Source organism: Anomaloglossus baeobatrachus, chromosome 3 (assembly GCF_048569485.1).
Source record: "Anomaloglossus baeobatrachus isolate aAnoBae1 chromosome 3, aAnoBae1.hap1, whole genome shotgun sequence".
NCBI classification, from domain to species: domain Eukaryota; kingdom Metazoa; phylum Chordata; class Amphibia; order Anura; family Aromobatidae; genus Anomaloglossus; species Anomaloglossus baeobatrachus.
Window position 1 is genome coordinate 559,090,463 of NC_134355.1, and position 26,188 is coordinate 559,116,650.

General features: G+C 48.8%; 1 protein-coding gene across 2 annotated transcripts in view; it reads right to left on the minus strand.

Annotated features, from left to right (window-relative positions):
* Positions 1 to 26,188, minus strand: part of ATG4B (autophagy related 4B cysteine peptidase) — a 66,658-nt gene that overhangs the window by 26,696 nt on the left and 13,774 nt on the right. The window contains exons 4-5 of one of the 2 annotated variants that reach the window (XM_075340851.1): positions 25,043 to 25,141; positions 9,813 to 9,911 (exon numbers count right to left, since the gene is read on the minus strand). In XM_075340851.1, the coding sequence (XP_075196966.1) occupies positions 9,813 to 9,911; positions 25,043 to 25,141 (198 nt within the window). The remainder of the gene's footprint in view (positions 1 to 9,812; positions 9,912 to 25,042; positions 25,142 to 26,188) is intronic. The other variant, XM_075340852.1, reaches the window with a different exon arrangement.

Genomic DNA, 26,188 nt, shown 5'->3' on the forward strand with positions numbered 1-26,188 from the left:
AACTTAAGGTACACTATATTATATGCTCACCTTACCTCCGTTCCATCGCAGGCCTCCTGGGTCTTGTAGTTCGACGCGAGGACGTCGCGATGTACCCGGGAACTACAAGAACCATGAGACCGGCGGTGGAATGGAAGGTAAGGCGAGCATAATACTGTGTGTGTGTGTGTTTTGTGAGTACATGTGTGTGTTTCTGTGGACTGCAAGAGCGGGTCAGAGCGCGGTGGATGCACGGAACCGGAAGTGTGTGCGGTGAGGATTTTGCTCATACAGCAAAGTTTTCTCGTAAATCGAGTTACAAATTTACAGAATGCTTTGCTTGTTAAGCGAAATTCTCGTTAAGTGGGTTACTCGTTAAGCGAGGTTCCACTGTATTACTTATTACCTCCAAGATTTGAGTTATTCTACTCTATATCAAATGTTGCCTATCCTATAACTTGTAAGCACGTTCTTTATTCGAATAAAATCTTATTTACACAAAAAAAAATCACAACATATACCTCTACTGAGCATGCATGTCACACATCTACATTATATACCCACCACTGTACAATCAGACCTGCTCTCCATCTACATTCACCTGCTGACATAATAGCATCAAACATTCAGTTCTAGATCAGTCAATGACTATAGATGGCAAAATAGTAACTATTCGTGTTTGGATTATGCTTCCCCAATACAGAGTACTATTCCAATATTCATCACAAATAACAAAGTGCTCGGGTTCCCCATTGACTTGCATTAGGTTTGTTATTCATGACAAATACCGGAATAGTACTTTGGGATTTGTTATGAATAATCCAAACCCTAATAGTTCGTATTAGCCCATCACTCTCAATAACGCATCAAAATCAGGAGTCAGGTAACCAATACACCTAAAAATATGACAGTTAGGCTATGTGCCCACGCTGCGGAAACTCAGCGGAATTTGCGGCGATATTTTCACGGAAATTCCGCGGATTTCTCAAAAATCCGCAGTACAGCGAGTCTCCAGCCATTTCTATGGCATTTGGGGAGTGTTGTGCCCATGCTGCATTTTCTTCCGCAGTGGAAATAGTGTGGATTTCTCTGCGGAAAAATCTGCAGCATGTCAATTATTCGTGCAAATTTTTCTGTGCGATCCTATACTTACCTGCCTTGATTGAAGACACTGGAGTCACTTCCTCCGGTGGAGAGGAGTGCGGTAGAGCCAGGAGCGGGTGGCAGGAGGTGGGCGGGGCCTGCACGAGCTCCGGTCATGTGCGGAACTAGTTCAGGCCCGCCCACCTTCTCTGCAAAGTGCAGACAGACACGGCCGGAAAGTGAAGTGCTGTGTGATGGAGGTAAGTATGAACTCACCGATCACTGCAGCACTTGTTCTGCATTGAGGAAGCAGTGCCGAAGCCATGGTACTGTGTCCTCAATGCAGAATGACCGCACCATATCCGCAGGACATTCCGCAATAAAACCGCAGCATGGAAACAGACAAAAGTTGTGCTGCGGATTTCTGGGAGCTCCTGCGGATATAACTGCAGGACACTTTCCCCGTGGGCACATAGCTTAAGAATTTGTTCACACGTTGCGTTTTTATTACGTTTTTCCGCAAGAAAAGCAGCATTTTACTGGCCCAGCAAATTGAATGAAATTTCTGAAAATCTTATGCATATGCTGCTTATTTTTTCCTTGAAATCTGCAGCATGTCAATTCCTTCAGCATTTTTCGCCAATTCTAATGAGTAGGGAATATATATATATATATATATATATATATATATATATATATATATATATATATATATATATATATATGCTTTAAAAAAGATGCATAAAAAAAACACAAGCAAAACAGTGTCTTTCCTGCCGAGAGATCTTTTTCATGCAGAAATGTCTACATCATATAATTAGCGTGTGCACATACCCTAAGCGTCACTACATAAAAGGACAAAAATGCGTCAGATTTTTTTGTGTAAAGAAACGGAACAGCAGATTACAGTATCAGGCATGTGGATAAGGTCATAACCAGATATTGGCAGCCTGGAAATGCTGTACCATCTATAAGCACCCTAATAAAGAGCTAAACTGTGGGATATACAGGCTTGTAGGAAAAGATTTGGTATCACTGATAGTCTGTTCATTATGCATGGATATCAAGGGGGTGATCTTAATAAATGACTGACACCCATTAGGACAGCATTTTTGCATGCTAAAGTCATAAAAAACAGATTTTAATAAATATAATATAATCAAGGGTATGAGAGCTGGTCAACGCCATGAAACGGCTGAAAAAAAGAGTGAGGTGGGTGGGGAGATTACTCACAAAAATGCTTGAAAGACTCTTCCCATTAAAGGTTATTTGTCAGCAAGTTTTTGCTCTGTAACCTTAGGACAGTAGGATGCAGGTGTTAAGATATTGAATTCAGGGATCTGTCACTTATTAAGCTGTGTGCTATTTAAACATTAAAGGGAATCTGTCACTAGAGTTTTGTTACTTCATCTGAGAGCTGCATAACGTAGGCAAAGAAATTCTGAAAGTAACCATGTTTATCTTAGATCACTGTGTGCAGCCGCTCTGACCTTATCTCAGAAATGAGTGTAGCAGAGCTGGAAGCTGTCCCCATCCACATCAGGTTCGCAATAAATTGTGCATTGACTGTGAGGTCTCAATCACAGCAGGGGGTGTGCTGGTCTGCTGTGCAAAGGAGGAGACACACCAATGTTAAATCACAGAGCAATAAACCCTTTAGGCCATGTGCCCACGGGAGTCTATACCTGCAGATTTTGGCACGGAAAACCTGCGGATTTCTCTGGATTTTTTAGATAAATCCACAGGTTTTAGCAAGTACAGACACTCCCCATGTTATCCTATGGGACATGGGGAGTGTCTGTCAAGGCTGCGGAATATCCTGCGAATGTCCTGCAGCAGCACGTAACTGCAGGTCAATTATTCCTGCGGAAATACCTGCGGAAATCCCAGCCCTCCACTATGGAGATATAGTCCGGGACTTCCGCAGGTAAGTCGCATGAATGTCCGCAGGCTTACCGCAGCTATTTTGCTGGAATCCTGCAGCTATGTATAGCTGCGGATTCCGGGGAGCTGCTGCGGGAAACCTGCGGACATACCTGCGGATATATCCGCAGGTGTGATCTCCCGTGGGCACATAGCCTTAGTATGAGTAAACAGTAGCTGCACACAGATAAGAGAAACACAGATTTTTTTTCTTTTTTAACTCTTACAGCATGTGTAAGCCCCTTTAAGAACTACCAAAAACTCTGGCTGGGCTAATAAATATGATGACAGCATGTCCCTTCTAGTTTGTCAGTGCAATGTTAAAAAGGAAAAAATCTACATCAATATCTACATGCTAACTTTGTTCAATTGGTCATATTAAACCGTAACCATTGGTTAATTTTTTTTTCACAAATCAATATGCACATGATAAGAAGCTGTAAAATATCTTCGAGAAATCTGCTTCTTTCTCCTCGTGGACTGATCTTTAATTTTCAAAATTCTAAGTTCACAGGTAACATCTGTCTTCAGTGAATACAGATTTTCCCATTACTGAGCATGTGGGTTTTTTTTTTTAGTAAAATCAATGGCTGAAAAGGCTAAAAACGCAGGACATACACACAAAGAATTGACATGCTGCAGTCTTCTAGTGCACCAAAAACTGCAAACAAAAAAAGAGAATTTTGTTTACTTACCGTAAATTCTTTTTCTTATAGTTGCGTATTGGGAGACCCAGACATTGGTGTATAGCTTCTGCCTCCGGAGGACACACAAAGTACTACACTAAAAAGTGTAGCTCCTCCCTCTGAGCATATACACCCCCTGGATAACCAGATCTAGCCAGTTTAGTGCAAAAGCTGAAGGAGAATAGCCACCCACAAGTAGAGATAGAGCAAGAACCGGAACAACCGGAGCCTCTGTCTACAACAACAGCCGGTGATAACACGCGGAACAAGAAACTGCCAACAGGCAACAGGGAGGGTGCTGGGTCTCCCAATACGGAACTATAAGAAAAAGAATTTACGGTAAGTAAACAAAATTCTCTTTTTCTTTATTGTTCCTATGGGAGACCCAAACATTGGGACGTCTCAAAGCAGTCCATGGGTGGGAATAAACAGAGAAGTAGGCGGAACCTAACTTCACAAATGGGCGACAGCCGCCTGAAGGATGCGTCTGCCCAAGCTCGCATCTGCCGAAGCATGAGCATGCACTTGGTAGTGCTTTGAAAAGATATGCAGACTAGTCCAAGTGGCAGCCTGACAGACCTGCTGAGCCGTAGGCTGGTGCCTGAAAGCCCAAGAGGCACCGACAGCTCTGGTCGAGTGTGCCTTGATCCCCGGCGGGGGAGGCACCTGAGTACACTGGTAGGCATCGGAAATGGCCGACCTAATCCAACGAGCTAAGGTCGGCTTAGAAGCCGAGAGGCCCTTACGCCGACCTGTGGTTAGCACAAAAAGAGAGGTGCACCGCCTAAGAACAGCGGTGCGAGACACATAGATCCGGAGCGCCCGCACCAGATCCAGAGTATGCAACGCTTTTTCAAAGCGATGAACAGGAGCCGGACAAAAGGAAGGCAGGGAAATGTCCTGGTTAAGGTGGAAAGGAGAAACCACCTTAGGGAGAAAGTCCGGAGTCGGACGGAGAACCACCTTGTCTTGATGAAAAAACAAAAAAAGGTGACTCCGAAGAGAGTGCAGCCAAATCAGAGACTCTCCTGAGGGAAGTTATGGCCACTAGAAAGACCACTTTCTGTGAAAGACGAGACAAAGAAACCTCCCTAAGAGGCTCAAAGGGGGGTTTCTGCAAGGCCGTGAGGACCAGATTGAGGTCCCAGGGATCCAAGGGCCGCCGGTAAGGCAGAATGATGTGAGACGCGCCCTGCATGAAGGTGCGCACCTGAGCCAGCCGGGCGATACGCCGCTGGAACAACACTGACAGAGCCGAGACTTGTCCCTTGAGGGAATTGAGGGATAGTCCTAGCTGCAGACCGGACTGTAGAAAGGATAGAAGGGTCGGCAAGGAAAAAGGCCAAGGAGCATGGCCGGAAGAGCGACACCAGGACAGGAAAATTCTCCAGGTCCTGTGATAGATTTTGGCCGAGGAAGACTTCCGAGCCCGAGTCATAGTGGAGATGACTTCAGGAGGAATACCAGAAGTCGTCAAGATCCAGGACTCAAGAGCCACGCCGTCAATCTGAGAGCCGCAGAATTCTGGCGGAAAAACGGACCTTGTGAGAGAAGGTCTGGACGGTCCGGAAGATGCCATGGCACCTCTACGGACAGATGGAGCAGGTCTGGGTACCAAGCTCGCCTGGGCCAGTCCGGAGCAATGAGGATGACCCGACGGCCCTCCATTCTGATCTTGCGCATGACTCTGGGCAAGAGAGCTAGAGGGGGAAACACGTAGGACAGACGAAACTGGGACCAATCTTGAACCAGAGCGTCCGCTGCAAAGGCCTGAGGATCATGGGAGCGAGCCACGTAAACCGGAACCTTGTTGTTGTGCCGGGATGCCATTAGATCCACCTCCGGAGTGCCCCACTTGCGGCAGATTGACCGAAACACTGCCGGATGCAGGGACCACTCGCCACTGTCCACGGTTTGACGGCTGAGATAATCTGCTTCCCAGTTTTCCACGCCTGGGATGTGGACTGCGGATATGGTGGACTTTGAGTGCTCCGTCCATTGAAGGATGCGTTGAACCTCCAACATTGCCAGGCGGCTGCGTGTCCCGCCTTGGTGATTGATGTAGGCAACCGCTGTCGCGTTGTCTGACTGGACTCGGATGTGCTTGCCCGCCAACAGGTGGTGAAAGGCTAAGAGAGCTAGAAGCACAGCTCTGGTTTCCAGCACATTGATCGAGAGGGCTGATTCGGATGGAGTCCAAGTGCCTTGTGCTCGGTGGTGGAGATATACCGCTCCCCAGCCGGATAGACTGGCATCCGTGGTGAGGATCACGCAGGACGGGGCCAGGAAGGAGCGTCCCTGAGACAGAGAGAGGGGCCGAAGCCACCACTGAAGGGAGCCCCTGGTCTGTGGCGACAAAGCCACTAACCTGTGCAAGGAGGAAGTCCGCTTGTCCCAACAGCGGAGAATGTCCAGCTGCAGAGGACGCAGATGGAACTGGGCAAAGGGAACCGCCTCCATTGACGCCACCATCTGACCCAGCACCTGCATTAGGTGCCTGATGGAATGACGGCGGGGCCTCAGCAGAGAGCGCACCGCCAGATGGAGGGACTGCTGTTTGACTAAGGGCAGCTTCACAAGTGCCGGCAGAGTCTCGAATTGCATCCCTAGGTACGTGAGCCTCTGGGTCGGAGTCAGAGTGGATTTGGGCAGATTGACAAGCCACCCGAATTGGACTAGAGTGGCGAGAGTGAGCGAGACACTCCGCTGACAGTCTGCGCTGGATGAAGCCTTGACTAGAAGGTCGTCCAGGTAAGGAATCACTGCCAACCCCTGGAGGTGCAGAACCGCAACCACTGCTGTCATGACCTTGCTGAATACTCGAGGGGCCGTGGCTAACCCGAAGGGGAGAGCCACGAATTGGAAATGTTCCTCTCCGATTGCAAAACGTAGCCAACGCTGGTGTGAAACTGCAATTGGCACATGCAGATAGGCATCTCTGATGTCGATGGATGCCAGGAAATCTCCTTGGGTCATTGAGGCAATGACTGATCGCAGAGACTCCATGCGAAAATGCCGCACCTGAACATGCTTGTTGAGAAGCTTGAGATCCAGGATGGGCCGGAAGGAATCGTCCTTTTTGGGGACTAGAAAGAGATTTGAGTAGAAACCTCTGAACCGTTCCCGGGCGGGAACCGGTACAATTACTCCGTTGTCCTGCAAGGATGTCACGGCCTGAGAGAAGGAGGCGGCCTTGGAGCAGGGGGGAGTTGACAGAAAAAATCTGTTTGGCGGGCTGGAAGAGAATTCTATCCTGTAGCCGTGGGAGATGATATCCCGCACCCACTGATCGGAGACGTGTTGAAACCACACGTCGCCAAAGTGGGAGAGCCTGCCACCGACCAAGGACGTTGCTGGTGCGGCCAGATAGTCAAGAGGAGGCTGCCTTAGTGGCAGCAGCTCCTGCGGTCTTCTGTGGACGCGCCTTTGTGCGCCAGTTGGGTTTTTGGTCCTTGGCTGAGTTAGTGGACGAGGCCGAGGGCTTAGAGGTTGACCAGTTGGAGGAACGAAAGGAACGAAACCTCGACTGGTTCCTACCCTGGGCAGGTTTCCTGGTTTTAGTTTGTGGCATGGAAGTACTCTTCCCGCCAGTAGCTTCCTTAATAATTTCATCCAGTTGTTCACCGAATAGCCTGGATCCAGCAAAAGGAGCCCAGCAAGGTACTTCTTTGAAGAAGCATCTGCCTTCCACTCTCGAAGCCACAAGATCCTGCGGATAGCGAGGGAATTAGCCGAAGCCACCGCAGTGCGATGAGAAGCCTCCAGCATGGCAGACATGGCATAGGATGAAAAAGCTAAAGCTTGGGAAGTTAAGGCAACCATTTCGGGCACAGATTCCCTGGTGAGGGAATGCATCTCCTCTAGAGAATCAGAGATGGCTTTGAGAGCCCACACTGCTGCAAAAGATGGGGAGAACGAGGCCCCTGCCGCCTCATATACAGATTTGGCCAGAAGGTCAACCTGGCGGTCAGTGGAATCCTTAAGAGAGGTGCCATCAGCCACTGATACAACTGTCCGGGCTGAGAGTCTAGACACCGGAGGGTCTACCTTTGGTGAATGAGCCCACTCCTTGACCACCTCAGGTGGAAAGGGAAACCGGTCATCAGAACCACGCTTTGGGAAGCGTTTGTCAGGACAGGCCCTAGGCTTGGTCACAGTGGCCTGAAAACTGGAGTGGTTAAAGAACACACCCCTTGTCCTCTTAGGCAAGGTAAACTGGTGCTTTTCTGCCAGAGAGGGTTGCTCCTCTGATACTGGCGGATTGAGGTCCAGTACAGAATTAATGGACGCAATCAAATCACTAACATCTGAGTCACTTTCGGACAGATCAATGGGGCACATGGAGGTAGCCTCCGAGCCCCCAGTAACGGCATCCTCCTCGTCCTGCGAGTCAGCTCTTGAATCAGAGCCGCGGGACGAGGAAGGAGAGGGAGCCCTGCGTCTCCTCTTAGGAGGACGGGGTCTGGGACCAGATGAAGAATCCTCTGTGAGCTCCGCTGAGAGAGCCCTAGCAGCAGAGGCGCCCTGAGAAGGGGGCTGATGCATGTTCAGCAGAGTCCGGGACAGCTGTCCCATGGAGTCGGCAAAAGACTGGGAGATTGACCTAGAGAAGGATTCTACCCAAGCCGGGGGTTCAGCCACCGGAGCCGGAGCAGCCGGAGGGACCACTGTGGGTGCGATTCCAGGCTGAGGCATTGTCAGGTTAGAGCAGGCATCACAATGTGGATATGTGCTCGGTTCATGCAGCACGAGCTTACATGCAGTGCATATTGAGTACAGCCTTGCAGCCTTGCTCCTCGTGTGAGACATGCTGCTGAAGTGGGGGCTCTGAGCCAGAATGACCCCCAGAGAGTATATAAGCAGGTCCACAACCGGAGGTTGTGGCTTACCAGACCGTTTGTGTGCCCTCCAGATCCCACAGCCCGGACCCCAAAGCAGCTTAGCAGGGATGCTGCAGCCAGCGCCGCTCGCAGAGAGAAACGCTGATAAAATGGCGCCGGAGCGAGGAGAGGGGGCGGGACCTGCTCTGAGAGCGGGATCTGGAGGGCCAAGGAGATTTACAGGGGAGGGGACATGTACTCAGAGAGGAGTGTCCCTCCCCTGTGCCGAACGGCCGCTGGGCGGAGCCGCACTGTCCCTCTGCATGATTGACATGCAAGGGCAGTGAAATCGAAAGTAGGCCTCCGGCGAAGCCGGGGCCTAAATTTAAGCGATGCGGCCGGCGCGCAGGCCCCATTGGTGCGGTTCTCAGGTGACAACCAGAGAACCGGCAGGAAATGTCAGAACAGTTACACAGCACACTCTCCCCAACAATAAAGTACAAGGGACCCCCCGAATATAAACGTCCCAGATACTTAGCTTGCTGAGACGCAGGGTTCCAAGTCCCTGGGGATGAGTGCTCCGTCCAGCAGGATCCTGAAGGGCTGCGGATGGAGACCGGCCTCCTGCAAAGCAAGGAGAACCGTGCTGGCTCCCACTTCAAGCCAGAGCCCGAGGGATGGTGAACGAGCGCGGCATGTAAGGCTCCAGCCTTGGAATCAACCTTAACAACACCGCCGACACAGTGGGGTGAGAAGGGACATGCCGGGAGTCCAGGCTTGGACCCGCTTTTCTTCAAAAACTTTCCAAAATGAAAAATCAGATGATAATGCATGTGTGGATGTATGCCTCCTGAACACAAAGCAATGAACTGGCTAGATCTGGTTATCCAGGGGGTGTATATGCTCAGAGGGAGGAGCTACACTTTTTAGTGTAGTACTTTGTGTGTCCTCCGGAGGCAGAAGCTATACACCCAATGTCTGGGTCTCCCATAGGAACGATAAAGAAAAGACGAGCGCTCAGCATTTCTGAATTCTCATAAACTTTTCTGGTAGAAGGAAAGACATGCAGTTTTGGGAAACAAGCCGCACCCAAAAACGCGGTAAAAACGCAGTGTGCGCACACAGCCTTAAAGTGGTTTTCCCCTCTAGTGAGTAATTCAATTTACCTACTCGTCTATAATTTTGGGTATAAACAATCCTGTATGTATAATTCCATATATATGAAATGGAAATCACATGTTCATTTGGATACTTTAGTGACTATCCGCGCAGTCATGCTGCTGACAGTGAATGCATTGTCTCACCCACACAGGCCTCTCACCAATCTGATGTATGGAGTAATAACTGTCTTTCTTGTCTAGAAAAGCAGTCAGGATACTGAGGTACTCTCCTGTTGGTCCTTTTTTGTCCCATCTCCATTCTATAAAAATAAATAGTCATTTAATCATTTACTTCAGCAACATGTAGAATGAGCTCAGATACAGCCGCCCTCATATATATATATATATATATATATATATATATATATATATATATATATATATATATATATATATATATACACACACCGTATTTTTTGGACTATAAGACGCACCGGAGTTTTGGAGAAGGAAAAAAAATAGAAAAAGAAATTTAAGTAAAAAAATGTGGTCATGACACACTGTTATGGGGAAGGGGGTGGGTCTGCTGCTGACACTGTTATGGAGGTAATAATATCCTCAAATTCTGTACTCATATCCCCCATTCTGGGCCCCTTTCAGGTACAGTGCCTTGCGAAAGTATTTGGCCCCTTTGAATTTTTCAACCTTTTCCCAAATTTCAGGCTTTAAACAAAGATAAAAAAATTGAATTTTATGGTGAAGAATCAACAACAAATGGGACACAATTGTGAAGGTGAATGGTATTTATTGCTTATTTAAAAGTTTTGTAAAAAATAATAAACAAAATTGGAGCGTACAATATTATTCATCCCCTTTACTTTCAGTGCAGCAAACTCACTCCAGAAGTTCATTGAGGATCTCTGAATGATCTAATGTTGTCCTAAATGACTGATGATGATAAATATAATCCACCTGTGTGTAATGAAGTCTCCGTATAAATGCACCTTCTCTGTGATAGTCTCAGGGTTCTGTTTAAAGCGCAGATAGCATCATGAAGACCAAGGAACACAAAAGGCAGGTCCGTGATACTGTTGTGGAGAAGTTTAAAGCCGGATTTGGTTACAAAAAGATTTCCCCAACCTTAAACATCCCAAGGAGCACTGTGCAAGCAATCATATTGAAATGGAAGGAGTATCATACCACTGCAAATCTACCAAGACCCGGCCGTCCATCAGAAATTTCATCTCAAACAAGGAGAATTTTTACTGAGGAAAGCAGTCAGCCCTTTTTAAAAGCCGTTAGTATCTGCCATTACTTCCTCTTGTGGTCGGCATTCCACAGTCTGACTGCTCTAACTGTAAAGAAAGAAAGAACCCTTTCCTATTTATCTGCCAGAATCTCCTTTCTTCCACTCGCAGTGAGTGCCCCCTGGTCCTTAGTATTGTCTTTGGAAGGAATAAGTCATGTGCCAGTAGTTTGTATTGACCACACATGTATTTATACATATAAATGAGATCTCCTCCGAGGTTTTTTTTTTTCTAAGCTAAACAAATGTACCTTTTTCAAATTCTCATCATAGGAGAGATCTTCCATCCATTGTAATAATGTAGTTATCCAAATCTGGATCCCATATTCTAAATGTGGCCTTACAAATGATTTAAAGAGGGGAAATAATACATTGGGATCACAATGATTTATCTCTCTTTTTAGAGAGCTCATGAGAATGATCCTCTCCCTTTGGAAACTGGGCTGTAGGGCAGTGTTCCAACATGATAACAACCCCAAACACACCTCCAAGATGACCACTGCCGTGCTAAAGAAATGAAGGGTAAAGGTGCTGGACTGGCCAAGCATGTCTCCACACTTAAACCCTATCGAGCCCCTGTTGGGCTCTGTCAAATGGAAAGTGGAGGAGCACGAGGTCTCTAACATCCGTGATGTCGTCATGGAGGATGGAAGACCATTCTAATGGCTCCTGTGAAGCTCTAGTGAACTCCATGCCTGAAAATAATGATGGCCACATAAAATAGACACTTCGGGAACAATTTTGCCATTTTCACTTATGGGGTGTACTCACTTTTGTTGCCAGCTGTTTTAACATTGCTGACTGTGTGTTGAGTTATTCAGCGAGCACACCAAATATTAGAAGTATATTAATATACTGGTGTGGGCGATATGTTCTATTAACAATATTATGACCTTTCCTTTTATTTTTTTTCAGTATTTTCTTGAAAACTTTAATAAAAACATATTGATTATAAGTATATATTGTTTTTTTTTTGTTACAGCTCAGTTTTTTTGGTGTTTTTTGTCTGTTATCTTGCTTTATTTAAAGTTGGGGGTGCAGCCCTCCTTATACTGAGGCTGAACAACCAATTGCTTCCCACTTTGTTGTGTATTTAATCTGGGACCCAGCTGACCACTTGTTACCATCTGTGAAGATGTAATTTACCCTCTCACTGTATATGCTGTGATACTATGTCATGATATGTATATTTCCCTGGTTGTATTAGTTGTAATTCATGTATTTTCTTGGGGGAGCTACTGGTCTCAATGTGTCTCTCTCATACAATTGTAGTCTTGGCATCTAATGTGATTATGTAAATAGCCTGTCCTCTTCTTTCCAGAGTTGTGTATCTAATCTGTAATTGCATTGGCCAGTGAAGGAATAGTCATTGTGCTGCACAGCAGGGGATCCCTTCATCTACTGTGGCTGGCAGACATATTGGAGCCCTGTGATGGACCAAACCATTGATGATAGGATGTGTGACCCCTACCCCCTGAACAAACATGGTGGGCTGGTCAAGCAGCACAGACAATGCATTTCCCTTTTTGTAACTTCAGAGTGAGCTGGAACTAAGAGAGGAAGGAGCTCCAGCCTGGGTGGCTGTGGACACGGACGGAGCTAGGCCTGTGTGGCGGCCCGTGGGAGTGTGTGGAACTCTTTGGACTACTGTAAGGACGATTGCTTTGTTATCCGGTCCGAGGATTGTCGGGAAGGGCCCCCGAATCTGTTTTACGTGGACTTATCGTGTGCTGTTCCAGTGTTCTTGTGAATAAACCTGTTGGATCGTCCCTCGGCCTCGTCCATCCTTTGCTCTGTTGTACACTCCCGTCACAAACTGGTGGCAGCGGTGGGATCAGAGCAGAAGGAATGGAGGACAATGGCTCAACATCAGGAACCAGCACTGCAGAGTACAAGACCTGGACTTTGGGGAGCCTGCAATCAAAGGCCCGTGAAGTAGGAGTTCGTTTCAAAGGACTCTCCAAGGAGCAGCTGATTGAGGCGCTAGAAGGAGTCTGTTCGCAAAATGACGTGGAGGAAGGATCCTCACAGCAAACGGAAGAAAGACGGCAGCCGGAGGTGAATACCCAAAAAAGTCAATGGGTTGTGTGGTACAAGGAGGAGATGGCACTGTTGGAGATGAGGCCACCATAGAAGATAAGAGGGAGGCCATGCGTGGAGCTAAAGAGAAGGAGCGCAGGATGGAGGAGATGGTACTGCTGGATAAGGAGCTCGCTGTGGAAGCCGCGAGAGGTTCCAGACAGACTGTAACCCCAGCACCCATCATGAGGGAACTTCCCAGGGTGTCCCGCAAAGACTTTAAGCCGTTTAATGAGGCTGCAGGCGACATTGAGGGCTTCTTCCAGGACTTTGAGCATCAGTGTCGATTAATGGAAGTCCCGGACAGGGAGCGTGTCCGGCATCTGGTTGGGCTCCTAGAGGGGGGAGCTGCTGAAGCCTATAGAGCTATGGACCCTCGGTGGAACTGTGAGTATGCGGATATTAAACAGACTATTCTAGAACATTATGCTGTGACCCCAGACACTTACAGGACTCAGTTCCGTGCTTTAGCCTGTGATGGGGAAGTGTCTTTTAAGATATATGCTCATAGACTCAAACAAATATGTAATCGCTGGCTGGAGGCAGAGGAGGCCTTATCTTGGGAGACCTTCCTGCAGGTCATCCTAAAAGAACAATTCTTTGCCCAGTGCCCCGCTGAGATCCGGGAATGGGTGCGTGATAGAAAACCAGCAACAGTGGGGGAAGCTGCTGCTCTCGCTGATGAGGCTCTCACCATCAAGCCTCAGTGGAGGGTTCTGTTGGAGGATGGAGAGACGCCTAACAGCTCCACAACACCGGATGCCCCCAGTTATTCTGTCCCCATTGTTCCCCGTTCCTCTAAGCCACCACATGTTGATACCCGTGTTAATGTGCCTCCAGTTGCTTCTACTGCACTTTCTGGAATACGCCGGGGAGAGGAAGTAACAGAGTGCAGGTGTTATGTTTGTAGGCATCCCGGGCATTTGCAGGCCTCATGCCCAGCCAGGCCATGGAGGAATCATCCTCAAACCCCTACAGCACCTTCAGGTGGGAGCCGGCCTCCAAGTTCCCCTACCCCTAACCCAAGAGGACGCCTTGGATGGAGGGAGACCCAGCTCAGATGCTATCAATGTGGACAGCCAGGGTATCGGCAAGTCTCCTGCCCAGCTGTTCAAATGAGGACTGATCCTGCACCCAATCGGATTGTTAATTATTTACAGCCCAGTGCCATGGAGGAAGATGTGGCACCGCTATGTGAGGACTGGCCTAGTGACCCAGCCCCCCATGTTGCACCACCAGGAGTTTACGGGGTGCGACCCGCAGTTATGACGACTTCTGCTCATCGAGGTAAGCACTTGCAGGAGGTTGTGCTGGATGGACAGAGACTTGTTGGATTTTGTGACTCAGGTGCTTTCCTCACACTGGCTGATCCCCGAGTGGTTCGGCCTGAGGCAATCCATAGAGGACCTGGGATTGTCATTGAACTGGCTGGTGGACAATGGAGGACTATTCCCACAGCCACAGCCACTGTGGATCTGAACTTTGGTTTTGGGGTCAGGCGATGTGTGGTTGGGGTGATGGGTGGTCTGCCTGCAGCTGTTCTCCTGGGCAATGATGTGGGAGAGCTACGATGCCAATTCGTGGCTGCATGAAGCCACATGTAAGTAACGCTCTGCCTGTGTGTACTTAACCAGTGACCTGTAGAGGTCCCTAGTACGTACACAAGTTGGGAGGGGGAGGGATTGTGAAGATGTAATTTACCCTCTCACTGTATATGCTGTGATACTATGTCATGATATGTATATTTCCCTGGTTGTATTGGTTGTAATTCATGTATTTTCTTGGGGGAGCTACTGGTCTCAATGTGTCTCTCTCATACAATTGTAGTCTTGGCATCTAATGTGATTATGTAAATAGCCTGTCCTCTTCTTTCCAGAGTTGTGTATCCAATCTGTAATTGCATTGGCCAGTGAAGGAATAGTCATTGTGCTGCACAGCAGGGGATCCCTTCATCTACTGTGGCTGGCAGACATATTGGAGCCCTGTGATGGACCAAACCATTGATGATAGGATGTGTGACCCCTACCCCCTGAACAAACATGGTGGGCTGGTCAAGCAGCACAGACAATGCATTTCCCTTTTTGTAACTTCAGAGTGAGCTGGAACTAAGAGAGGAAGGAGCTCCAGCCTGGGTGGCTGTGGACACGGACGGAGCTAGGCCTGTGTGGCGGCCCGTGGGAGTGTGTGGAACTCTTTGGACTACTGTAAGGACGATTGCTTTGTTATCCGGTCCGAGGATTGTCGGGAAGGGCACCCGAATCTGTTTTACGTGGACTTATCGTGTGCTGTTCCAGTGTTCTTGTGAATAAACCTGTTGGATCGTCCCTCGGCCTCGTCCATCCTTTGCTCTGTTGTACACTCCCGTCACACCATCCACATTGGAGTTTTGATAGACACAAGTCAGGTATATATAATGGTTTTAACTTTAGTTGGTTACGGACCGTCGCAGATGGGTACACTGTGACGAGGTGGGACAGCTTCTTACCTTTTTGCAAAAATGTATACACTAAGTACCTTGCATTTTATTCATTATTATTCAGGGTATTTTTCATACAATTTTTCTCTTTGTGTTTTTTTTTTAATATATACATATACACATACACACAAATACATATATAATAATCATTAGTAACAGTGTAATTTTTACTCCGTCACTGCCACTTTTTTTTTAGACTCATACTTCCTGTCCTTACAAGAAGGGTTTTCAGCAAGGCTCCTTATCAGCAGAGGCAGGATTACGATTACAGGTAACACCTCTTTATCCAGCAGAAAACACAGCCTCCACCAATAACAATGGCTGATCTTTTCTTTCTGACAGTTTTTTTTTTTTGTTTTGTTTTTTTAAACTTGTATGTGTAAAATAGTGTCTGGCTTCCAAGCAGAAGTCACCTGAAGAGTGGGGAGGACACTTCATTTAATAGCTTCAAGTCTTCACAAACATTACCATCTATTATGTAACATGGAGGTGTCACAACTCTCCCCAAGAACCGATGCATGGGGACCGGTGGTGGGGAAAGAAGGATTGGCCATGTTGGATTTCAAAATCATCTCTTGTTCTCCTGAGGTATAAGGAGCCAGAGATGTCTTGCAGTGACTGATTCCCACAATCCTGAGAAAAATATATATGGGGGGGGGGAATAGTGTTCTTAGCTTTTCAGCTAACAGATATCTCATCTGCATGGCCAGCTTTTTATACATAGGCCACACATCATCTTAGAAGGCTAGGTGCTGTGATTTTTATTTTTGTATTCATTGAATAAATCAATTATTTTTAATAGAAAAATTAAAAATCCTGTTTTTACAATTTTGTTTTTAATTCACTTTTTTCTGAAGCCACTGGGTGATGCTATTTTCATTTGCTGGTGTGTTGGTGTCTGAACATGACACTTAGCATAAATACAGCAGCCCCTGCAGATAGGAGACTGTGGTCTGTGTATGACCGCATCTCCTACACTGTGGCTGCCTCCAGCTGTGGCCCGGCCGTGCCGCCTCTGCGGTCCAAGTCACAGCTCTGGGAGGAGATTGGCACCATGTTTTTTCCTGAAGCCCGCAGCTATGCTACAAACTTCAGTTTCCCCCTGGCACCGGTCAGCGAGGGAGATGACAGGAGGAGGTGCCAGGATGCAAGTGTGACAGGAGATGCGAGAAGAGGAGGTCTGGGATGCGGTGAGGTTGGTACAATACCAGGCTGCTGATCACCGCTCCCCGCTGCTGTCAGTCTGCAGTTCACAGCACAGCAGTGTAATCATCACACTCTGTTCTCTGACAGCACTGCTATATCAATGTAACCCTATGCAGGGACTTAGGGGTACTTTGCACGTTGCGACATCGCTACTGCGATATCATCGGGGTCAAATCAAAAGTGACGCACATCCGGCGCCGGTAACGACATCGCAACATGTAAAGCATTGATGCGCCGATAAACGATCGCAAAAGCGTCGTAAATCGGTGATCTGTGTAGTGTCGGACATTTTCATAATGTCGCACTAATAGGAGATACGATGTTGTTCCTCGTTCCTGCGGCAGCATACATCGCTGTGAGTGAAGCCGCAAGAGCAAGGAACATCTCCTTACCTGCCTCCACCGGCTATGCGGAAGAAAGGAGGTGAGCGGGATGTTTACGTCCCGCTCATCTCCGCCCCTCCGCTTCTATTGGCCGCCTGCCGTGTGACGTCGCTGTGACGCCGCACGACCCGCCCCCTTAGGAAGGAGGCGGGTCGCCGGCCAGAGAGACGTCGCAGGGCAGGTAAGTGCGTGTGAAGCTGCCGTAGCGATAATGTTTGCTACGGGAGCTATCACAAGATATCGCATGTGCGACGGGGGGTGGCTACTATCGCGCTCGGCATCACAAGCATCGGCTAGCGATGTCGTAGCGTGCAAAGTACCCCTAACACTGACATAACAGATCACGTACCTAATGCCATCATGTCTTACCCCCTAGAGCCTACACTACAGCTCCCACAGAAGTGGGGGGTGTCACACATTACATCACTGATCCCTTAGAAGAGGACAGAGTGGGGGTGGGGTCACAGATTGCATCACTGATCCCATAGAAGTGGACGGAGCAGGGTCACACAAGACACCACTCCTCCCATAGAAGTGGTCGGGGGGGTCACACATTACTTCACTGATCCCATAGAAGAGGACAGAGTGGGGAGGGTCACACATTGCATCACTGATCCCATAGAAGTAGACGGAGCAGGGTCACACAAGACACCACTCCTCCCATAGAAGTGGACAGAAAGGGTCACACATTGCATTACTGCTCCCTTAGAAGTGGAAGGAGAGGTTTCATATATTACACCTCTGCTCCCATAGAAGTGGATGGAGCGGAGGGGGGGGGGGGGGGGTCACACATTACACCACTGCTCAAATAGCCATTCAACTGGGCTCTATATCTAATCCCAACATGTGTTGCACTCCCTGTATCTAATCCCGGCACATGATACATCAAGCAGCACCTGCTAGCAGAATCTGCGCTGTCAGCCGTCCTTGGTGACACTTTCCATATGTCAATATCACTTTGCAGTCACCAACATAATGACTCCTCACTGTGATCCTAAACCTCATCCTCCCTTATCTTTTTGCAAACTCCCAGAAGGGAAGGAGGGGAGACATTAGGCTTTGTGCACACTAGAACTGTGAAGTTTCTCAAGAAAATTTCTTGAGAAACTTCTGGGAGTGGAAGATTTCCGGACCTCCGGAAAAAATCCGCGATTTTCCCGCAGGTTGTTCCCTGCGGATTTTGCAGGCTGTACTGCCGAAATCCGCAGGGTACCTGCGGAAAAGAAGGGAATTTTGTTACTTACCGTAAATTCCTTTTCTTCTAGCTCTTATTGGGAGACCCAGACGATTGGGTATAGCTACTGCCCTCCGGAGGCCACACAAAGCACTACACTAAAAAGTGCAAGGCCCCTCCCCTTCTGGCTATACCCCCCCGTGGTATCACGGGTTCTCCAGTTTTAGTGCCAAAGCAAGAAGGAGGAAGCCAATAACTGGTTTAAACAAATTAACTCCGAATAACGTCGGAGAACTGAAAAACCGTTCAACATGAACAACATGTGTACCCGCAAACAACAAAAAAATCCCGAAGGACAACAGGGCGGGTGCTGGGTCTCCCAATAAGAGCTAGAAGAAAAGGAATTTACGGTAAGTAACAAAATTCCCTTCTTCTTCAGCGCTCTATTGGGAGACCCAGACGATTGGGACGTCCAAAAGCTGTCCCTGGGTGGGTAAAGAGATACCTCATGTTAGAGCTGCAAAACAGCCCTCCCCTACGGGGGTGTCACTGCCGCCTGCAGGACTCTTCTACCTAAGCTGGCATCCGCCGAAGCATAGGTATGCACCTGATAATGCTTGGTGAAAGTGTGCAGACTCGACCAGGAAGCTGCCTGGCACACTTGTTGAGCCGAAGCCTGGTGTCGTAATGCCCAGGACGCACCCACGGCTCTGGTTGAGTGGGCTTTTAGCCCTGAAGGAACCGGAAGCCCCGCAGAACGGTAGGCCTCTAGAATTGGTTCTTTGATCCATCGAGCCAGGGTGGCTTTAGAAGCCTGCAACCCCTTGCGCGGACCAGCGACAAGGACAAAAAGTGCATCGGAACGGCGCATGGGCGCCGTGCGGGAAATGTAGATTCTGAGTGCTCTCACCAGATCTAGCAAACGTAAGTCCTTTTCATACCGGTGAACCGGATGAGGACAAAAGGAAGGCAAGGATATATCCTGATTAAGATGAAACGAGGATACGACCTTAGGGAGAAACTCCGGAATGGGGCGCAGCACTACCTTGTCCTGGTGGAACACCAGGAAGGGAGCCTTGGATGACAGAGCTGCCAGCTCCGACACTCGCCGAAGCGATGTGATCGCAACAAGAAACGCCACTTTCTGTGACAGGCGAGAAAAGGAAACTTCCTTCAGAGGCTCGAAAGGCGGCTTCTGGAGAGCAACTAGTACCCTGTTCAGATCCCATGGATCTAACGGCCGCCTGTACGGGGGCACAATATGACAGACCCCCTGCAGAAACGTGCGCACCTTAGGAAGACGTGCTAGACGCTTCTGAAAAAACACGGATAGTGCCGAGACTTGCCCTTTAAGGGAGCTGAGCGACAAGCCCTTTTCCAACCCCGATTGCAGGAAGGAAAGAAAGGCGGGCAATGCAAATGGCCAAGGGGATACTCTCTGTGCAGAGCACCAGGATAAGAAAATCTTCCACGTTCTGTGGTAGATCTTAGCAGACGTTGACTTCCTAGCTTGTCTCATTGTGGCTACGACTCCTTGAGATAATCCTGCGGACGCTAGGATCCAGGACTCAATGGCCACACAGTCAGGTTCAGGGCCGCAGAATTCTGATGGAAAAACGGCCCTTGGGACAGTAAGTCTGGTCGGTCTGGCAGTGACCACGGTCGACCGACCGTGAGATGCCACAGATCCGGATACCACGATCTCCTCGGCCAGTCTGGGGCGACGAGTATGACGCGGCTGCAATCGGATCTGATCTTGCGTAACACTCTGGGCAAGAGTGCCAGAGGTGGGAAGACGTATGGGAGCCGGAACTGCGACCAATCTTGAACTAATGCGTCTGCCGCCAGAGCTCTTTGATCGCGCGACCTCGCCATGAATGCCGGGACCTTGTTGTTGTGCCGGGACGCCATTAGGTCGACGTCCGGCACTCCCCATCGGCGACAGATTTCCTGAAACACGTCCGGGTGAAGGGACCACTCCCCTGCGTCCATGCCCTGGCGACTGAGGAAGTCTGCTTCCCAATTTTCTACGCCTGGGATGTGAACCGCGGATATGGTGGAGGCTGTGTCCTCCACCCACATTAGAATGCGCCGGACTTCTTGGAATGCTTGCCGACTGCGCGTCCCTCCTTGGTGGTTGATGTATGCCACCGCTGTGGAGTTGTCCGACTGGATTCGGATCTGCTTTCCTTCCAGCCACTGTTGGAAGGCCAGTAGGGCAAGATACACTGCCCTGATTTCCAGAACATTGATCTGAAGGGTGGACTCCTGCGGAGTCCACGTCCCCTGGGCCCTGTGGTGGAGAAACACTGCTCCCCACCCTGACAGACTCGCATCTGTCGTGACCACTGCCCAGGATGGGGGCAGGAAGGATCTTCCCTGAGACAATGATGTGGGAAGGAGCCACCATTGTAGAGAGTCCTTGGCCGTCTGGGAAAGAGAGACTTTCCTGTCCAGGGACGTTGACTTCCCGTCCCATTGGCGGAGAATGTCCCATTGAAGTGGGCGCAGATGAAACTGCGCAAAGGGAACTGCTTCCATGGCTGCCACCATCTTCCCGAGGAAGTGCATGAGGCGCCGTAAGGGGTGCGACTGGCCTTGAAGGAGGGATTGCACCCCTGTCTGTAAGGACCGCTGCTTGTTCAGCGGAAGCTTCACTCTCGCTGCTCGAGTATGAAACTCCATGCCAAGATACGTTAGCGACTGTGACGGTGACAGATTCGACTTTGGAAAGTTGATGATCCATCCGAACGTCTGTAGAGTCTCCAGCGTAGCATGTAGACTGAGTTGGCATGCCTCTTGAGAGGGTGCCTTGACAAGTAGATCGTCTAGGTAAGGGATCACCGAGTGTCCCTGAGAGTGCAAGACTGCTACCACCGCCGCCATGACCTTGGTGAAGACCCGGGGGGCTGTCGCCAGACCGAATGGCAGAGCTACGAACTGAAGATGGTCGTTTCCTATCACAAAACGTAGAAAACGTTGATGTTCTGTAGCAATTGGCACGTGGAGATAAGCATCTTTGATGTCTATTGAGGCAAGGAAGTCTCCTTGAGACATTGAGGCAACGACAGAGCGGAGGGTTTCCATCCGGAACCGTCTGGCGTGCACATGTTTGTTGAGCAGCTTTAGATCCAGAACAGGACGGAACGAGCCGTCCTTTTTTGGAACCACAAAGAGATTGGAGTAAAACCCTCGCCCTTGTTCCTGAGGCGGTACAGGAACCACTACTCCTTCCGCTCTTAGGGAGTCCACCGCCTGCAGCAGGGCATCTGCTCGGTCTGGATGTGGGGAGGTTCTGAAGAACCGAGCTGGAGGACGAGAACTGAACTCGATTCTGTACCCGCGAGACAAAATGTTTGTCACCCACCGGTCTTTGACCTGTGACGTCCAAATGTCGGAAAAGCGGGAGAGCCTGCCCCCAACCGGAGATGCGGAGGGGGGGGGCTGGAAGTCATGAGGTAGCCGCTTTGGAAGCGGTTCCTCCATTTGCTTTCTTGGGGCGTGCGTGAGCCCGCCAGGAATCTGAGACTCTTTGCGTCCTCTGAGTCCCTTTGGACGAGGAGAATTGTGTCTTGCCCGAACCTCGAAAGGACTGAAACCTCTGCTGCCATTTTTTCTGCTGAGGTTTGCTTGATCTGGGCTGGGGTAAGGAAGAGTCTTTACCCTTGGACTGTTTAATGATGTCAGCCAATGGCTCGCCAAACAGTCTATCTCTAGATAAAGGCAAGCTGGTTAAACATTTTTTGGAACCAGCATCTGCTTTCCAGTCCTTTAACCACAAGGCTCTGCGCAAAACTACCGAATTGGCGGACGCCATTGAGGTGCGGCTGGTAGATTCTAGGACCGCATTGATAGCGTAAGACGCAAACGCAGACATCTGCGAGGTAAGGGACGCCACTTGCGGCGCCGCTGGATGTATGATAGCATCCACTTTTGCTAAACCAGCTGAAATAGCTTGGAGTGCCCATACGGCTGCGAATGCTGGAGCAAACGACGCGCCGATAGCTTCATAGACAGATTTTAACCAAAGGTCCATCTGTCTGTCATTGGCATCCTTAAGTGAAGCGCCATCCTCCACTGCAACTATGGATCTAGCTGCAAGTTTGGAAATCGGGGGGTCTACTTTTGGACACTGGGTCCAGCGCTTGACCACATCAGGGGGGAAAGGAAAACGTGTATCCTTAGAACGTTTAGAGAAACGCCTTTCTGGATGAGCGTCGTGTTTCTGGATTGATTCTCTGAAGTCAGAGTGATCCAAGAAAGCACTCAATTTACGCTTGGGATAGAGGAAACGAAACTTCTCCTGCTCTGCAGCTGCCTCCTCTGCAGAAGGAGCTGGGGGAGAAATATCCAACAGTCTATTGATGGCTGAGATAAGATCGTTTACCATGGCGTCCCCATCCGGGGTATCCAGATTGAGAGGGGTTCCAGGATAAGACTCCTGATCACTCTCTTCAGACGCATCACAGGGCGACTGATTGCGCTGAGACCCTGAGCAGTGTGATGACGTTGAGGGTCTTTCCCAGCGAGCTCGCTTAGGGTGGCTGGGGCTATCATCTGAGTCATAATACTCAGCCTGGGAAGCCGGGGACCCCCTTGCAGTCTGGACTAATTCCAACTGAGGGGGATTAGAGGACAGAGACCTCGCCGTGTCCATAGACTGAGCCCCAGTCATGGATTGCAAAGTTTCAAGGATCTTTGCCATAGTCACAGACATTCCATCAGCAAAAACTGCAAAGTCTGTCCCTGACACCGGGGCAGGACTTACAAGCGTCTCAGCCTGGGTCACTACCCCTCCGGACTCCGGCTGGCGAAGCAGCACCGGATCTGAGCATTGCACACAATGGGGGTCTTTGGAACCTGCTGGTAGAGCAGCCCCACATGCAGCACACGCAGTGTACACAGCCCTAGCCTTGGCAGCCTTGCGTTTTGTGGATGACATGTTGCTGCCTCCTCAGAGCGATCTGGGGTATCCAGCCAGGAAGCGACCTCACAGTGCAAGAAATAAATAAATATATATATCTGGTGACACAGTACACCAATACACACTGAGGCACTAGAGGGGCCAGCTGAAATGCCGCTTACCGCCCGCTTAAGAGCGGGTGTGTGGTCGCCAAAAGCCCCCTAGTCCAGGTCTCCCAGAGCCTTGCGTCCTTCCTCCAGCCAGACTGCATGTAATGGCTGCCGGCGTCCTGGGAGAGGAGGGGGGGCGGGCCCTGGGCGTTCCTGGCTAAGAGCGGGAAGCCTGCTTCCCTCTGTGCCTAGTGAGAGGGCTGGAGCATGTAAATCAGGCTCCAGCCCTCGTCGCTGCTGCGAAACAGCGTCTCTCCCCTACCCTGATTGACAGGGTGGGGGCGGGAACGAAGCGGAGCTAGGCCGCAAAAGCCGGGGACTGGATTTATAAACGCCGCCGCCGTAAAAACGCGGTCGGCGTGTCCCCGGCGCACCACAAGTCACAGCAGCGCCGCCCGGTCCAGTGGGGGTCGGCGCTGCGTTCCCACAACACAAAGTCCCCCAGTAAACTGTAGGAACACTAACTCCAACGTTACGGTCCCCGGCGCACTACAACACCCAGCCAGCCCGGAGTGTGTCTGTGCCTGCCGGGGACACAGAGTACCTGTATGATGCAGGGCCATGTCCCTGATTGTACTCCTGCTCCATATCCATCAGGTTCAACTGGGTCTGTGGATGGAGCCCGGCGTCAGAGCTTAGAGGCCGGCAGGATCCCAATTCCACAGAGCCCTACAAGGGGATGTGGAAGGAAAACAGCATGTGGGGCTCCAGCCCCTGTACCAGCAATAGGTACCTCAACCTTACAACACCATCCACGGGTGAGAAGGGAGCATGCTGGGGGCCCTATATGGGCCCTCTTTTCTTCCATCCGAAATAGTCAGCAGCTACTGCTGACTAAAATCTGTGGAGCTATGCGTGGATGTCTGACCTCCTTCGCACAAAGCTTGAAAACTGGAGAACCCGTGATACCACGGGGGGGTATAGCCAGAAGGGGAGGGGCCTTGCACTTTTTAGTGTAGTGCTTTGTGTGGCCTCCGGAGGGCAGTAGCTATACCCAATCGTCTGGGTCTCACAATAGAGCGCTGAAGAAGAATTGACATGCTCATTTTCTCAAGAAATTTTCTCAAGAAATTCTTCTCAAGGAAATTTCTTGAGAAAAATCCGCAGCGTGCGCACAGCTATTTTTTTTTCACATAGGATTTGCTGGGAAATGTCTGCACAAAGATTGCAGACATTTCTCAAGAAATTTCCGCGGCAAATCCGCGGGTAAAACGCACTAGTGCGCACATAGCCTTAGACAGATCCCAGCCACATTTACTGCAGTCATGATGCAGGCTAGTTTTACACTACATTTTCATGGCAATTTCAACAGCTGCACCTCATAGTATTTAAAAGTGGAAAACATCAAAACTTTTTCATTTTTTTCATACTTTACTCCATTAAAAAACAAATGATAATGTTTAGTTTTTATTTTAAATTACATCATTAATACCTTTCATGTTTTCAATTGTTGTCCCTTTAATATAACGTACAAAAGTGTAATTCAAAGAAATGTTCTCTCAGTAGCAATCCAAACAAGATCTTCCTACATTCCATGTTGCTGTTGCACCATATTTAGCTTAGTGTGGATAATGACTTATCTATCCTGCACCAGGCTTATCATAATGGATTAGTTTTGTGAAGAGTGTCCTTTTACATGCAATCCAAAATTCACACAACTGTACCCTACGAGTGACTCCACCATTCAATCAATAAAAAAAATAAATACAAACACAGCAATAGAAGAGATAGCATAACAGTCTATGATATCTTACCTCTTCCTATATGTCTACAGATCAAAGACTGAGCAAAAATCATCTGCCCGCATCGCAGCATGCAGCCCCAGCCAGTGTCCGATGTCGGACCAGTCCCACCTGCAGAGAGAATATAGAAATAAAGGTGTTTTTTTGGGAGGGGTGGGTGGTAAGGGGGGACTACATTTGTATGGAAGATCAGTTCTAGCAGTTTACAATAATTCCCTTACTGGAATATGGGGTCCGGTGAAGAGGGGGGCCCTGCCTGGGTACTTACTTCCCTTCATTAACTACCAGGCCGAGCCCTAGTCACAAACTGCAGAAAATATGTCCACTGTGAGCACCGAAGAGCCGCGGAGGTGGCAAGGATGTGGCAGCCAGCTGGGAATGGTAAGCGCTCCATGGAGGAGCTGAAGACAAGGGCGGGACAATCGCAGAGGCCGGGGTGATGGTGGTTTTCTTGTCATGTTCCAATTCTTTTTGCATAGTTTTTGTTAGCACCCCTCCCTTTACTTATATTTATTACCATGTGGTGCCTAAAACTGCTTTCTTTGTTGCAAGGAGCAGTGTGTGTGGGGGATATTACATAGAGGGGCAGTGTGGGAGAAATATTATGGAGAGGGGCAGTGTAAAGGGTGTATTATGGAGAGGTGCGATGTATTATTAATTTTCTGAGGAAAATACTTCCTTTTCTGGAATAACTTCAAGGGTGTTTGATAAGAACTGTTAATGTGTGATTGGTGGGGGATGTACTGCAGAAGTGGAGTTTTTCCAAAAGCGGTGGTGAGACTGGATGGTTTGAGGGGTGGAGGTGGAGCTGGCATGGAGCCTGAATGGAGTCTCAAGGAGACCCAAACATTTTGCCAGTATAGGGCCATGAGACTCCTGGTGGCAGCCCTGTACATACTAAGTGCATAATATTATAAAAAATTATGTAAGTACTATATGCTGTAAACAGTAAAAGTAACCAGCATCTCCAAATATCCTGTTATTATATATTTTTGTAAATCTGATATTTATAGTAGTTTCACACACACATATACATACATATATATATATATATATAATATATATATATATATATATATATATATATATATATATATATATATATATATATATATATATATATATATATATATATATATAAAACAAAAAATATAACAT